At 37.8% G+C, this 16,472-nt stretch overlaps 1 protein-coding gene across 3 annotated transcripts in view; it reads right to left on the reverse strand.

Annotated features, from left to right (window-relative positions):
* The window catches only part of HAVCR2 (hepatitis A virus cellular receptor 2), a 14,328-nt gene extending 1,401 nt beyond the window's left edge, over window positions 1-12,927 (reverse strand). Inside the window, exons 1-7 of one of the 3 annotated variants that reach the window (XM_008574422.1) lie at window positions 12,920-12,927; window positions 12,734-12,802; window positions 11,470-11,808; window positions 10,501-10,584; window positions 6,632-6,672; window positions 5,013-5,139; window positions 1,273-1,309 (exon numbers count right to left, since the gene is read on the reverse strand). In XM_008574422.1, the coding sequence (XP_008572644.1) occupies window positions 1,273-1,309; window positions 5,013-5,139; window positions 6,632-6,672; window positions 10,501-10,584; window positions 11,470-11,808; window positions 12,734-12,797 (692 nt within the window). In that variant the 5' untranslated portion in view covers window positions 12,798-12,802; window positions 12,920-12,927. The other 2 variants (XM_008574423.1, XM_008574424.1) reach the window with 2 other exon arrangements.
* Window positions 12,928-16,472: the final 3,545 nt, after the last annotated feature.

A 16,472-nucleotide genomic window follows, 5' to 3' on the forward strand; every position in this document is an offset into this window, starting at 1 on the left:
AGGAAAAAAAAAAAAAAAAAAAAAAAAAAAAAAAAAAAAAGAATACTGGCATAATCTAAATAATATAAATAATAATTTAAATAATCTAAAACCACTGATAACTGAGTATTTTTTGACCTTATTTGACTTTTTTACTGCATATTATTTTGTCTTCATACTATACCCTAATTTACTTAATCTAAAATTATTAATGGTTTAGATAACACTCCGTGGACAAGTCATTTTTTCCCCAAAATATATTACATTCTATTTGTGTAGCAAATATTACTAAAACTCTCGTAAAAGTTATGCAAGCTATGCCTGTTTGGAATGAATGTGTATGTGCACTTGTGTAGTCAGGAATGGAGATTAAGACAGGGATATATAACAATCCAGTAGTTCTCAGCCCTGACTGAGTGTTAGAATCACCCGGAGAGCTTTTTACTTATCCCCAGAGATTCTGATTCGATTGCTCTGGAGTTGGTCCTGCATCAGCGCGCTTAAGTGCTCAGGTGATTCTAATAGGTAATCAGGATTAAAAATGCCTGGGCTGGGTTGTATAAACCCTGAGAGTAGATTCCAGGTTTCTTGTTCACTTCTGTAACCCCAATGTCCAGCCCAGACCCTGGATAAAGTAGATGTTTGATCAGTTGAAGTTACAGTTCATTGAAAAGCAAACAAACAAAAATAAACCCCACTACCCCACTAATATAAAAATAAAGGAGCATTTTTTATTAATTAGGGAGATAAATTCTATACCTTAATGTTAGAACTAAGAAAGCTAAGGAAGTAAACAGAGGAGTATGTTAAATTTTTATTTCGTAATTATTCCTAGGGTAAAAAGGAAGTGCAGCCATCCCTCTGTAACTTTGGGTTCCACAACAGTGGATTCAATCAACCAGGGATGGGAAAAAAAAAATTTTTTTTTAATTGCATCTGTCCTGAACATGTATAGACTTTTCTTTCTTGTCATTATCCCTGAAACAGAATAGCCTAACAACTATTTATATAGCATTTACATTGTATGAGGTATTATAAGTAATCTAGAGATGATTTAAAATACATGGGAGGATGTGCATAGGTCATGTGCAAATATTATACCCTTTTATATCAGGGACTTGAGCATCTGAGGATTTTGGTATTTGGGGGAGGTCCTGGAACCAATTCCCATGGATACACAAGTATGACTGTATGAGCTTATATCCCAAATCCTTAGGGCAGGACTTCTCAGATATCAAAGATCAACGCCATATTAAAGTAGGAGCCCCCAAGATTCCATTCCATTATTCTTACCTTGAATTCTGTAACTTCTCTTTGCTGTGAGAATACCCTAGGTAAACAGGGAATAAAAGTCAATAAAAATGCTTTCATAAAATAAATTATATAAAAAATAAAATAGAGTCACTGGAATCAAGAGTAGGGAAATTTGGTCTCAACTCAGATTTAATTAAATCACACTCCTAATGTGTGTCTTAGTTTATTATATGGATTATGCTAGAAAGTAATAAAGATGCATTTTTAACAGATATTATGGGGCATCTACTACGTGTTTGGCAGTTTGCTAGGCACTGGGACACAAAGGTAAATTGTGAGCCCTAACTTCATGAAGTCTGTGTGCTAGTGAAAGAGACCAAAAAATAAACAAATAAATAAATGAAGAAGAAAAAGAAAAGAAACAAAAAATAAAACAGTAAACAGAAACATCAAATAATTTCAAATTGTGATGTATTATTGTAAAGGAAACCAACAACACACTGAAACAGATAATAGAGAGGCTGGTCAGGGAAGAATTCCCAGAGGAGATAAACTTTAAGCTCAGTTCTGAAAAAATAGAATGAGTCAGCCAAGTAAAGAGCCAGAGGGAGCATTCCAGGTAGAGAACCCCTAGCAAAGATCTTGGCGAATGCCTGCAACCAAAGACATAGCTGGAATAAGACAGTGTCCCTGGATAAGGTCTGAGAGGAACACTGGGGCTAGGTCCTATAGGACTTTTGAGTCACAATCAGGAGTTTGGATCATATTGTAAGATCTGTAGAAATTACTGAAGGACAGAGATACATGATCTGATTTGGGTTTTAATACCACTCTGGCTGCTATATAGAGAATGGATTAGAAGGAGACTTAAAAGAAGAGATAAATTAAGTAGAGATGATGATGCCTTAGATTAAGGTGGTGGTCAAGAGAAAAGCATAATAATGAAGATATTTTAGATATATTTTGGAGAAAGTCTGTAGGAATTGAAGTTGGATTGCATATTAGGAATGAGGAAAGAGAGATCCGGATGACTTCTGCATTTCTGGCTTAAGCAACCACATGGATGGTGGTGAAATTCACTATGATGGAGAAGACCAGGGAGAGTCTGGGTTCTGGAAGGTGGACTCTAGAGCTCTATTTTGGACATAAGTGTGTGAGACATCAAAGTAAAGGTGCCAGCTGGGGGCTGGTCGGTTAGCTCAGTTGGTTAGAGCATGGTACTGATAACACCAAGGTCCAGGGTTTGATCCCTATACAGGCCAGCAAAAAAAAAAAATATATATATATATATCAACTGGACAGTTGGGCAAGCAGTACCAAAGTACCAATACTTTAACAGTTAGAGAAATTAACAGTGACATTTAAGATCATGGGAATATATGTTACTACCTAAAGGGTTTAGAGAGAGGAAAAAGCCCAGTCCTGAGGAATCTCAATATCTAAAGATCAGATCACACAGAAACACAGAAAAGGCAACAGCAAAATAACTGAAAAGGAATGGCCAATCAAGTAAGAGAATGGTTCTTCAGAAGCCAAGAGAAGGAAGACTTTCTAGAATGAGTGGGGGTCAACTTGGGAGGATAGTGCTGAACAACTGACTACAGTGAAGACAAAGGTATCTACTAGGTCAAGCAAAACTAAAACTATTTCTATGGCACTTAAGGGGTAGAACCTAAATGATGGTGGGTCAAAGAGCACAGAAGGGTAAGAAACAGGGACAACTCATTCAAGAAATATGTATGTAAAGGAAAGGAAGAAATGAGAGGACAGTCATCCTTCTGTATTTGTGGATTCAACCAACCACAGATTTAAAATATTCAAAGAAAACATACATAAAAAATAACAATACAACAATAAAAATGCCACAAATTAAAATATATATAGTATAACAACTATTTACATAGCATTTATATTGTGTAAGGTATTATGAGTAATCTAGAGGCAACTTAATATAAGAGGATGTGCATAAGTTATATGCAAATACTATGCATTTTATATCAGGGACTTGAGCATCCTTGGATTTTGGCATCCGTGGGGGGTCTTGGAACCAATCCCCTAAGGATACCGAGGGACAACAGTAGTTGGAGAGGAATGTGTGGACTAGAACATATTTTATGCTAATAAAAATAGCATTAACAGAAATGGAGAGATGGATGATTTGGAAGAAAGGGATAAAAAGAGGAATGAAGTCTTGAGAAAGGCAACAGACACAACAGGCCATTGACATTTTATCAGTTGAGAAATTTGAGCAGCAGTGAGGTATAAATGGTCATGGCAGAAAGTGCACTAGAAAGATATAGGATTGCTGGGCATTACTGAGTGACAGTTTGTGACTGTGAAGTCATGACTTAAAAACCTGTCACCTTGGTTGTAAGATTTTCTCCAGCAACTTCCAGAGAAAAAATTGCAAATTGAATAGGACTTTCTAATCGGCTCCTCTAAGTAGCCATGTTTTTGGAATAATATATATGTGTGTGCACAAGGCATCAGATTTTCGCATGCCTCATTACCCTTTACACAAACTAAAATGGTCCCTAATATCCAGGCCTTGGCAGCACTCAAAAAAGTAGTGAGTGTTATCATTGCCCCTTAACAGCCCCTAGACTTTATACTTAGGTGATCAGTTTGCAAACTCCATGACTACCTCTGGGTAAACACAGGTAAGTGTGGGTGGGGTAGTTTTTTTCTCTGAATAATCCACTTACCAGTAATGGCAGCAAACAAGATCATGAGGAGCAGGACAACCTTATGTTCAAATCCTTTATCTATCAGCTAACTGTGTGAATTTGGGCAAGTTCCTTAACCTTTCAGCATGCTGGTTCTCTATTGGAACAATATTACTATCTATCTCACAGGTTAGTAACCAGGATGTAATGCACCTGAAGCACTTGGCAGCTTCAGGCCACAGTTAGGGTGACCAACTTATCCCCGTTTTCCTTGGACTGTCCCAGTTCTGGCACTCATGGGATCCTAACATTTGACCTCGGTGTTATAACACCATGCTGTAACCAACTGAGCTAACCAGCCAGCCCCTGCCACACACTTCAAATATGCAGTTTGTTGTACATAAAGTATACCTTAATAAAGTTTGTTTTTGTTTAATAAAGATAAGTGACTTAGAAAACACTGCGTGTGGTAAGTGCCATGATGGAGGAACACAAATTCTGTCATCCTGGTCATGACCCAGTGTTAAAGGGACTTGCTACCTCTCTCTAAAGAGCTATGCCTGAGAAATAACACAGGAAAATGAACAGAAGGAAGTGGGTTTTACAGTTGTTTCCTAATAAACCTAGACATATGCATGAATTAAAGAGATTAGTTTCCTTAAGCACAGATAAGAGAACAGGTACTGAAATCAATCTCTGTGTGTGTGTGTGTGTGTGTGTGTGTGTGTGTGTGTGTGTGTGTGTGTGTGTGAATTCCAGCTTTGCCACTTACTGATTCTGAAACCTGAGAAAGTAGCTTAGTTTAAACTTTACTTTCTTCCACTGTACCATGGGAATAATAATACCTATCTCATAAGATGGTGATGGCAATAAAATTCAAGTGAAACATTTAGCACAGTGTGTGCTGGACACATGGTAAGCACTGAATAAAAATTGAATAAAAAATTAGATAAGCATTGACTAAAAATCAATTAGGGTTTGAAGGACAAAAGGGCATTTAGTCTAATCATCTTTGGGTATAATTATTAAGTTATTTTTCTACTAGGTTTGTTCTAGTTCCTGTATTTACAGTTACTCATCAGAGGGCAGGAGAAGCAACATCAAACCACTTACATTTGAGAATTAAAGCACCAAAGATAAGAGTGAGAGCCAGCCCAGCAGAGATTGCTACTCCGATGTAGACACCTATTCTGGTGGTCGCCCCAGAGTCCTGCAACTCATTAACAAATGTGGATATTTGCTATGGAAACACAAACAGAATTTAAGCAGCAAGTGACCAGAAATTGGTTGTATACTCAGCCAGTCTCAGGGTTTGCAAATTGAAACATCTCTTCTTTTACAGCATCACAGGATTGCAGGGACCTTAAAACCGCCCTTAATGTTTTCAAGCCCCAACCCTCTTCTAGACGAGCCTCAAACCATCCCAAGAAAGGGACTAGCTTAATCTTCGAAGTTAGCAAGGAAACGAAATATGCCCTTATTGTGCTGTGGGTGGAGGAGCTCTTAGTAAATGGACCCCTCCCTCCAAGACAAAAATGGGCTTTTGAGTGGAGTGCTGTTCATTCAAGATCCCCTGGTGTTCCCCAGAGGGTTTCAGAGTGGTCTACAGTTGGGGTCCTGCAGTGAAACCCTTATTTTCACAGAAAGGCAGTGATTTGAGAGCCAGGATTTTGCAGCCAAACAGGCCTAGATTCAAATCCTGGCTCTGTCACCAAGAACTGAGTGACTCTGTAGAGTTATTGGGAAAATTAAGTGACAAAAACCATAAAATACTCAGCATAGGGACTGGTACATGATAAATGCTCAATCAGTGGTAGCTGTTATTGTTATTGCTCTGATTAATTTGATTTTCTGAAAACTGAGAGCCACACAAAAAAATCCTCCTTCTAAAATTTTAATTCATGATCTCCCTTTAAAAACAATAATATTAAACACTTTTAAAACAAAGAAGTCAAGGAATTAAATCTTCTGTTTATTCAATACACATTACTCCTACAACAGCAGGAGTCCTATAGGCAAGGTATAGTGCATTAAGTAAGCACTGTGGGTATACAGAGGTACTTAAGAGGCAGTCCTTGATCACAGAAAGGGAAGGGACAAACACAAGATGCTAAGCAGTGAATACACAAGAAGGAGCTTGAGTCAAAGGAATACAGACTCCTGGATATGACATCAAAGAATTTTTAAGTCACTGCTACCAGCTTGTTTTCTAGTGGTTTTCCTTTTACTTCAAGAAGGTGAGCCACACTAAAATCGTAGTTAATTTAAGTATTGCTTTATATATAATTAAATACATAAATTTTTTGTCTTTGAATATTCTTGATTGGTGCCTTGTCATATATAAATAAGTACATTTAAACAAACAAATCATCTTTCTCATTAGGATAGCAATGAAAGCAAGAAGAAACATATTCTAGGGAGATGAAGGGTCTTTGAACCTTCCATACTGGTACACAGTTGTGAAATCTAAGGACAAGAGGCTAATGCTCCTTCTTTTTTCCCAGCACTTACTGTGTGCCAGGCACTCTACATGCATAACCTCATTCCATGCCTCACAACAGGCCTATCTGGTTAGAACTGTCAGCATCAACATCTTACAGCCCTGGAATTTGAAGCTAAGGTAGGTTAAGGCTTGTTCCCCAAGGAAAGGGTAGGCATGAAGGAAGTCTAAAGCCATACTTTCTTTCCCCCTAGTTGAGCATGATGTTAGCTCATGAAAAAATGTTACTTACTGTTTGATTTTTATCATGGAGGGTCTTCAATGTCTGTGTCTCTGTTATTAAAAAAAAAAGAGAGAAAAGAGAGGGAAAATAGCCAATAGAATAGTTAATGTTTTCTTTTATCAGAGTTTATTTATTTGTTTGTTTATTTTAATATTTATGCCTATAATCCTGTTTGAAACTAATTCTACACCATATTCTTCATAATAGTTAATTGGGAAACCAATAAAATTTATTGAATACTTACAAATCAACTTTAGGCTGATTGCATTTTTTCATTTAGATAATGAACCCTACTAGTTATGTTTTATGAAATGGAGACTTATGCCAGGAAGACCTACGTTGAATGTATAGTTTGCCCACAGAGCCTAATGGGTTCTATAAAAACCCAACAACATTGATAACTCTCAGGCATTATATTCTCAGTATTTTAAAGGACAACAAAAATGCATTTCCTTGAAAAAATCTAACATTTACTCATTATGAGGGCGACAGGGTAATTGGTTGCCTACAAATGGAAATAACAACTACAGTTTACCAGGAGCCAGGCCTTGTGCTAAACTCTTAGTGAAGTATCTCATTTAGCATTCAAAACAACTGTTCTAAAGTAGGGACTGTTAGTCCCTTTACACAGATGAAGAAACTGAGAATTAGGGAAGTTAAGTGACTAACCGAGGTCACACAGTTTAGTGAATGGTAGAAATGGACTTCCAATTAAGTCCACATGGCGTTAAACATTCATTCTTGACTTCTGCTTTCAACACCCTTCATCTTAGCATTGTCACTACTATGAAGAGGGTCACGTTGTCAGCTGCCAGCTCTTCCTCTCTCCTTTTTTGTTCATTTGTTTATTTCTTTATCTGCTTACCCATTCAATGAATATATTCTACACCCCTACTCTATGCCATGCAGAGGGGACAGGCAGCAAACCAGATGGGCACAGGCCCTGACACTGTGTACTAAAAATAAATAGATTGTCAGCTTTGGGAAAACTAAGCATGCATACTCATTTTTCTGGCTGAGTCAGAAACTTTGAAACTTTTTAAATTTCATGGTCACCTTCTGCAAGCCTTAAAGTCTAAAGCCTTTAATGTGTGTAAAGGGCTTAATTAACTAAATGCTGGTTTAACAGACTATGATTTAAGTATTATAAAGGCATAATCTCAGCCTAAAATTATTTAAGAAAAAACATAGGAAAGAGATTGCATTCCACTTATATTTGCTTTTATTACCCGAAAGGAGTTCAAAGTATAAAAACCACATTGGTGGAACTGCTAAGTAAACATGAATCTTAACCACACACAAGATTTTCAAACGTAAATCCAGTTTCTGCTTCCCTGTAGTTATTATTCTTAGTCTAAATGTTAAAACTGACTTTTTTTTTTTTTACTCCATTTTGCTATGATAATGTTCAGTAAAACAGAGCACAGTTGTGTTATCACAGCTTATTTTCACACAGATTTGGCCATCAACCAAGACAGGTGGAACAGGTGGAGGAAGTTGCAATGTTTTTTCTGGAGAACCCAAGATGTGGCTGAGGTGGAGGCAGCAGTGGGGTTAGGATATGATGGTTTTTAAAGTACATAAATTTATAGTTACCATCTATTCAGCACATACTATGTGCCAGACAAGGTGCTTAGTGCTATATCTGCACAATCTCATTTCATCCTCAGCACAATAGGTAAGTAATATTATTTTTCCCATTTTTTAGATGAAGAAACAGAGTTTCAGAGAGGTACTTTGCCCAAGATCACACAGCTATTAATTGGGAAAGCTGGGTTCAAAGCAGGTCTGCTCCTGGGCTGAGGACTTGCTGTGATCCAGTACTGCTTCCTCTAGGTGGAAGAACATTTGTTCTGTGTTCAAGGTGGGTTTAGGAGATTCCAGGCCCTTGGATCTCTTACTTTTAAAGGTTCCACTCCATTTTGTATCTTTCTTTTATTTTTTTTTTGTTTTTTTTTAATTTTTAATTTTATATTTTTCCATTTTATATCAAACAGATTAAACGCATCCACATCCCACATTAAACAAAAGGTATGTATAATTACATAAGACTTGACTTGCGACTAATTGACATAAGATTACATATCATAGACAAGCCATTAAATATTCATTCATTTCAATTTTTCATTTTATTTTTCTGTATTGCAGCCACTGTCTTCTTTTGTTTGCTTAAATATTTTCTCAGTCAGGTCCTTGAAAAGCTCAGAGAGCCTAGAGGTATTGTGCCAAATGCAAGAGATGGTCCTACTTTTGTCACCCTAGAGGGCAGGACTTCTGTTCATGGTATAGGAAATGCACTACCTAATGAGAAATTGAACTCCCCATACAGCATTCTCGGTGATGATGTTGTGAAGTGCATTGAAGCACAGGATGGGAAAGTGGAACTAAATGATCCCTGAAGTCCCTTCTAAGATTCTTTAAAATATAACAATGGCATACAATAAATATCTGGTATAACTTCATTAGCACACAATGTGTGTGATCATCTATTCCCACCATATTTAATTTTCTCACTAACTAATTGCATAAGAAATGTCAGCTACCAATCACTAGAGACCAACCAAAGATTTAACTCTTAGAGAGCTAAAGTTAATAACTGTAATAATAACTAACATTTGAGTGCTTTCTATGGGCCAGGTACTATGCTGAGCATTTTACATACATTATCACATTTAATTTTTACAAACAACCTCATGAAGTAGGCACTGGAATTACCCATTTTGTAAAGATAAGGAAGTTGAGCTTCAGAGAGTTTGAGCAACTTTCCTGAGTTCGAGCTAGCAAGAACAGCTGAAATTAGAACCCATTCTACCTGTCTCTGAAGTACTTAATCTCATTCTGCCTCCTGATCTTACTGACAATATTAATGATAATAGCTAACATGCATTGAGTACATGCTGTGATCAGACACTGGGCTAAGTATTTTAGACATTCTTTCTTACTTAAATCACATAAGGTGTGATTTATGAGATTTATGACATTATGAGGTGGGACTTACCCATTATTAACCTAATTTTACAGAACAAAAGAGCTTCAGAGAGTTTAGGAGAGACCAGGACTCTGACAGGAAGTAATTTAAGAGTAACCTTCTTGATTAATGTGACCTGATGTCTGCTCTTTCTGCCCTATCCTCTCTTCTGGAGGAGCCTGGGTAAGTACTTGCTGAATTATGTGAAGAATTTGGATACTCCTGAGGTCAGAATCCAAAGTTGATGGACTTTATTCCAGTTAGAATGGATCCTAGAAATTACCTAATCCAACTTATTAGACCCCAAACATGAACTGGGGCCAATTCATGACAAAACATCACCAGGCCAGGAGTAAATGAGAAAGTAAGGAGGACAATGTAATGTTTTTCAATAGATTAAAATTACTTAATATTTAAGTAAAATAAAAGACTAAAGTTTTTTACTAAAGCTTTTTTTTAAGGTAAAACATAAGTAAAATAAAGACTAAAAGAATGTCTATTTTAATGCAATGATGGCAATAGTAGATAGATTTTTTTTTTCCTTATTTGGCAAAATGTGTAGATCACTAAAATTCTTTTTTTTTGAGGGGTGGTGAATCTTACTAGGACATAAAACCCAAAAGTCTCTAAACCCACTCTTTGGACAGAAGAGGAAGCTGAGATCCAGAGAAGTGAAAGGCCTTGGCCCAGGTCATATGACTAGTTTGTGACTCATCCAGAATCCTAAGTCATGGTGCTTTTTCCCCAGCACAAGTGTGTCTCCACTGCCTCCCTCACCTCAAATACTATTTCAAGTGTACAGAAACATTCATGCCTCCACTCTTAAACTGTTTTTTCATCTTTATTCCATATTTAAAATCCTGTGAACTCAGAACCAAAGGCTTCCTCCTACACCCCCGGGTGTAATTACCTGAGCCACGTCCCTCAGTAGTAAACATTCTCGGAAAGGCTGCAGTAAAGTCTCTCTGTGGAGTCGGAGCATGGGTGACCTTGGCTAATGTCAGAAACCAACATAAGAATGAGGCTTCTCTGAGAGCAGTGAGCTTGTTTCAGGCATTCAAAGGGGCAACAGATAAAATGAGAAAGAGAACAAATGAAGAGAAACACATCTCAGCTTCCACACCTACCCGGACACCTTTGTTGAGAGCGTATCACACACTTGAAACATTTGACAGACATGAGATGCAATCATCATTGTAACAGTCTAATTGTTAATAATAGAATGAACAGCCACACAAATGGCCACACTAAATGCTCTGCATAAAACATCTCATAAAATCCTTCCAGTGGCCTGTATGGTAGGTATTATCATATTTCATAGAGGAGGATGCTGTAGGGTTTAAATAACTCACCCAATATTACACAGCAGAGTTGGATTTGAACTCAGTCACACCTGGCCACAAAGTATGTGCTCTATACATCTTAAAACCTACAAGCATGTGCACCCCCCACCCCCAACACATGTGCACAACCCAGTGGTTCACAATTCTGGCTGCACACTGGGTGGAATTACCTGGGGTAGACTTTGTAAAAAGCGAATGCTCAGGGTCTACCTCCAGAGATGTTGGTTTCTCTGGTTTGTGGGTGGGCCCAACCATCTGCAATTGTTTTTAAAAAATTCTCCACGTGATTCTAATGAGCAGTCAAGATCTTGAGCCATGGGGCCAGGCCTTCTCATTCTGTAGACCCCATCCATAAATTTCAAAACAGTTGGAGGGTGTTAAACAATGCTGGGCATCACTGGTTGAGCCTGTTAAACTTTAGGTCTCGAGATCCCACTCTCAGGGTTATGATTAGGGAGGTCAGAGGTGAGAACAAACAATATATTTACTATGATCCACAGGTGAATCTTAGAGAATAAATGCAAAGGTCCACGCACCTGTTTTGATGACCAATTCCAGGTTTAATTTTTTATCATTCATTGGGCCCGGGAATTGGACCCGGCAGCAGTAGTTCCCACTGTCTGCTAGAGTCACGTTCTCTATGACCAGGGACACGTCTCCTTCATGAAAATTCCCCTTTAGCTGGTATCTCTTGGATGCCTGATATTTCACATTCCTTTCATCAGTGCGGAGCACTGTATGGCCACACTCAAATGCAGGACAGGTTCCCTTGCCCCAGCACACAGGCACAAGATTCTCTGGGGTGGATGGAGTGTAGGTGCAGGGCAGGTAGGCATTCTGACCCTCTTCGACTATGTAAGCTACTTCTAGAGAGCCTGAATAGAGAAGTAAGGAGAGCAAGACCCAGGCAATCAGTGAGGTTGATCTATCTTATGAAAACAGCAAGTTCTGCTTTATAGAATCAAGGGGAAACCATAGGTTCTGTCCTGTTTTGCGGATGACTCACTATAGCAAGGATTCTCAGACTTGGGGGCATCAGAATTACCAGTCAGCCTTGTTAGAACACAGATTGTGGCCTCAACCATTAGAGTACCTGACTCAGCTGATGTGGGGTGGAGCCCGAGAACCTGTGTTTCTAACAAGTTCCCGGGTGTTGCTGACACAGCTGGTCATGGAACCCCACTTTCAGAATCACTGCCCTAGGAGAGAATTGTAGACCACTTCTGTGAACACGAGAGGACAGAGCTGAGAAATAGACTATCAGAGAATGGGTCATTGTAAGCCAGGAAAACAGCCCACCCATCTAGGTTAGTTGTCCATCAACAAAGGGTGCTATCCTAACATAAATCTCATTTATTTTTAAAGCACTGGGTACACACCAAATAAAAACCCTTGACCAAATAAGAAGCTGTGTATTTGAAACCACTCATGGATAATGTTGAATTTAAAATTAATTTCTTTAAAACTATATATATACATTAAGCCTATATATTAAAAAGCATCCACATATTGCTGATCCACACAACACAAATAGAGACCTAATATACACACTATTCTGCTCCTTGCGTTTTTTAATAGCATTATAACTTGTAGATATTCTATACCAGTATATTTAGTCAGCCTCACTGTTTGCATCACAGATATATCACATTTATTTACCCATTCCCCTATTGATAGAAATTTAGGTTTATTCTAGACTTTTGCTATTACAAACAGCATTACGATGACCATTCTTGTATCTCTCTCTTGCAGTCAATACAACACTATTATCCAGTTGTAAATGTCCATGCCCAGACTTACTTGTAAGTAGCAGCAGCAGCAGCAGCAGCAGCAGGACACAATCAAAGGAAAGATGTGAAAACATGGGCTCTGCAGAAGAAAAATCAAAGAATAGCTCTGTTTAGGTACAGTTTTAATTCTCCAATTGAACTTGGTACTTCCTCTAACTGAATGCTCCATAAGCACATGAGTGGTGGCTGCCCTCACCGAGTGCCAGCCCAGCACACCAGGGTGTCTGACTTCTAATGAATCTTGTATTAATGCTGCCAAGTCTACCGTCACATCAGAGGAAACCCCAGTTCTCTGTCATGCTGCATTACACACATCCTGTAAGCATTCTGATGTTTATCCTGTTATACCATCAAAGAGGAAGCAATACTTCAGAGACAGAAAAGTGTTAGTCACGGCAAGTAGAGAGAACCCTCAAATATCTCAGATACAATAGGCCAGAAATGGACGTGTGCAAACCCAGCTAGTTAACAGGGGACAGAGAGTATGAACATATCATTCATTCATTCAGTCAGCCAAGTCAGTCTGTCGGTCAGGCCTGTGACCAGTGTTTATGAAGCACTTACTTTGTACCAAGCACTGGACTAGGAGCTGGAGAAGACAGCAAGAACGGCATGCTCCTTTTCCTCACATTTATAGACCACTTCCACTCCAATCATGAGCCTCCTTCTTATCCTTGCTCTAACACAGATTAGGCTGTGTCATATAACTTAGCTGGGTCTCAGTTTTCTCATTCATAAAATTTATAAAATGAGGAAATTGTGTTAGATGATATATGCACAGCAACCTGCTCCAATATTCTGACTTTGAACTTCAAACTTTCAAACTCTTCAATTTAGGAAAGATATATTTCTTTCTGCAATGCTTCTTTCTCCCTACGTTGGGTGGAATTGAGGGGACCACAGTGTTCTATTTCATCTCCTGCACACAAGGTGTCCCCTCTTCTCCCACTCCAGGGCGCTTTGGGCATGAATTATGAGAAAGAGTTGAGTTCCAGCCACACCCTCCATTAGGTGCGGCTGGAACTAATCATCAACCCAAGTAGTCTCAGCCCTTGGAGAGTGACTTTTATCTGTATAACTTAAAAGCCAAAAGGGAAGTGAACTCACAGACTGAGTGATTTCTGAAGACTCAGGTCTTCCTCTTTGTCTTGCCTTCCTGAGTTTCCTTGTCACTCAACTTTATGCCATTAAATGCATTTAATATAAATATCCAACTTCTTCAATGTAAATAAATGGCATTTAATATGAATATCCAATTTGTGTACTTCCATGGCATCCCAGAGTGGCAGTTACTCAAGAAATCTTTGTCAATTTCCTCATTTTATAAACAAAGAAACCGAAGTCTAAAAGACTGATTTAAATGGTGATTTAAAATGGAAGGCAATCCCCTAAGCTCCAGATTTTTCCCACTATAACCTATGGTTCATGAATTTAATGCTTGTCATTAATGTCTGCCCACATAACTAACAACAACCAGCAAATGCCCATATTCAAGTATAAGGTAGAATGGGTTAAACATGGGATCAGGGGTCATATTTACTAGCAGCATGACCCTTAGGCAAGGCTCTTAAAAGTGTCAGACCTCAGTTTCTGTGTTTTGTTTTGTTATGCTGTTTTCTGTTCATCTCTAGAATTGCTACTGAGACCAGTTATATAAAACATTAATCATTTGTTAATTCATTTAAGTCTGGATATAAAGGAGCCTAGAGATCTACTCTAACCCTTTTTTTTTTTCTGTGTGTAGAAACTGTTTTTTAAGATTTTCATGTTTGTCTAACTTTTATTTCTTGTTTATTTTTTAAGAAGCTATTTAGGTACAAAGGTTCAGATCCCTGTACTGGGCAGCCACCAAAAACAAACCAACAAACAAAAAACTCTTTAGGTCATACAATCAAATGGCTAAAACAATAGAGCAATATAAAAAGCTTATATTAAGAAGCCTTGTTTCCACCCCTCCATGTCTACCCTATTTCTCCCACCCACCATATAGATTTCCATTTTTATGTCTCTTATGTATATTCCCAATGCAAACACAAGAAAATGAAATATATATTCTTATTCCCTCCTTTCTTAGACAAACTAGTATACCTTATATGCTTTTTGCACCTTACAAATTTTTTTTTTTTGCTATTTTATTTGCTTATGTATTTTAAAACAAATTCCAGACACTGTTTCATTTCACCCTTACAGACTTTAGTGTGCATCTTCTTTTTTAAAGATGGACATTCTCCTACACAACCATAATACCATTATCACATACAACAACATTAATAATGATGCCTTAGCAGAACCTACTATTTCAGTCCATAATCAAATTTCCCTGATTATCTCAAAAATGGCCTTTTCTATAGGTTTGTTTAAATTCAGACCCGAATAAGGTTCCCACATTGGATTGATTATTATGACTCTTAAGTCTCTTTCACTCTAGGACCATCTTCCCTGCATTGTCCCTGCCATTGGTTGGTTGTACAAACCAGCTGTCCCATGGAATGTTACATATTCTGGGTTTGTCTGTTTTCTTATGGTGTCATTTATGTTGTTCCTCTTTTCTTTGCATTTCCTGCAAATGAAACTTAGCTCTGAAGGTTTGGTTAGATTCAGGTTCGATTTTTTGGCAAAAACACTTCAGAGCTGGTGCTCTGTGCTTCATATTCCATCATAATTACGAGGATTGATTAACTTGCAACTTACTTTTTTAGATTCTGAAAAATCTATTTTAGGTCATGTAGAATGTCCTTGTGTTTTATTACAGCTACATATACTCCATTAGATGAAAACATTGGGTGGAAATAACAAAGTTTATTTATCAGTCCCCTTCAAATGGACACTTTGTGCCTCAGTTTCTTCAATTGCAACAGTGACCAGGGGTGAAACATTCAAAGACTATGATTCTTTAATTACATGCCATAGGAGTTTGCTTTTTAAAAGAAGACTTTGGATGTGTTTTTGGTAAAGAAGTATTTTGTATTGTAATCAATTTCTAAATTGTGTTTAGAAGTTGTATTGTGAATTTTCCTAAGAGCCAGTTGTTGAGTGTTGACTATAATGTTGTAGAGGGAATATTCTGCTAGAGATTAAATTGTGTATTTAAAAAACCTCTTTTTATTATATAAGTCATACTCACTGTAGAAAATTCCAAAAAATGATGAAAATAAACAAAGGCCATAATCTCAGTACTGTGAAATAACCACTCCAACATAACGGGTCTTCTTTCAGATGTTTTTCTGTATGCCTCTATAAAATACAAATGCATAACTTCTCATTAATGTCAGCACATCCCAAGAGTACATTACTAGAAAAATAGTCTCACTCCTGGACAACCGTGAGCATTATGCACATACATGGGATCTAGCAGAAGGTAGAAAACATTTCCTCACATTCCCCATTAAATCACCTGTCAGTTTGTAGACTCTATCTCAGATGGAAGTATTTTTACTTCTGTGGTCTCAGTCCTCTCATTTGTACCAAGTTACTTTTAACACTTTTGCCCTCCCCACCAAGTTCTAGCACTGAGAGGACTACTTGGACCACTGAAATCCTGAACATACCTGAAGGGAACTCCAGACCTGGATCTGTCAGGGTCTCCAGAATGACACATTTACAAAGACAAATAAATTTTCTCTTGCTACTGACCATCTCTCATAGCATGACTTTTGTGTGTGTTCATATACCAACAAACTCTTCTCTCACCAAAGACCCTATATGCTACAAATGACAGAAAAACCCAACCCAAACTGGCTTCAACTATA

The sequence above is a fragment of the Galeopterus variegatus genome, unplaced genomic scaffold, assembly GCF_000696425.1.
Source record: "Galeopterus variegatus unplaced genomic scaffold, G_variegatus-3.0.2 Scaffold1046, whole genome shotgun sequence".
Classification (NCBI taxonomy): Eukaryota; Metazoa; Chordata; class Mammalia; order Dermoptera; family Cynocephalidae; genus Galeopterus; species Galeopterus variegatus.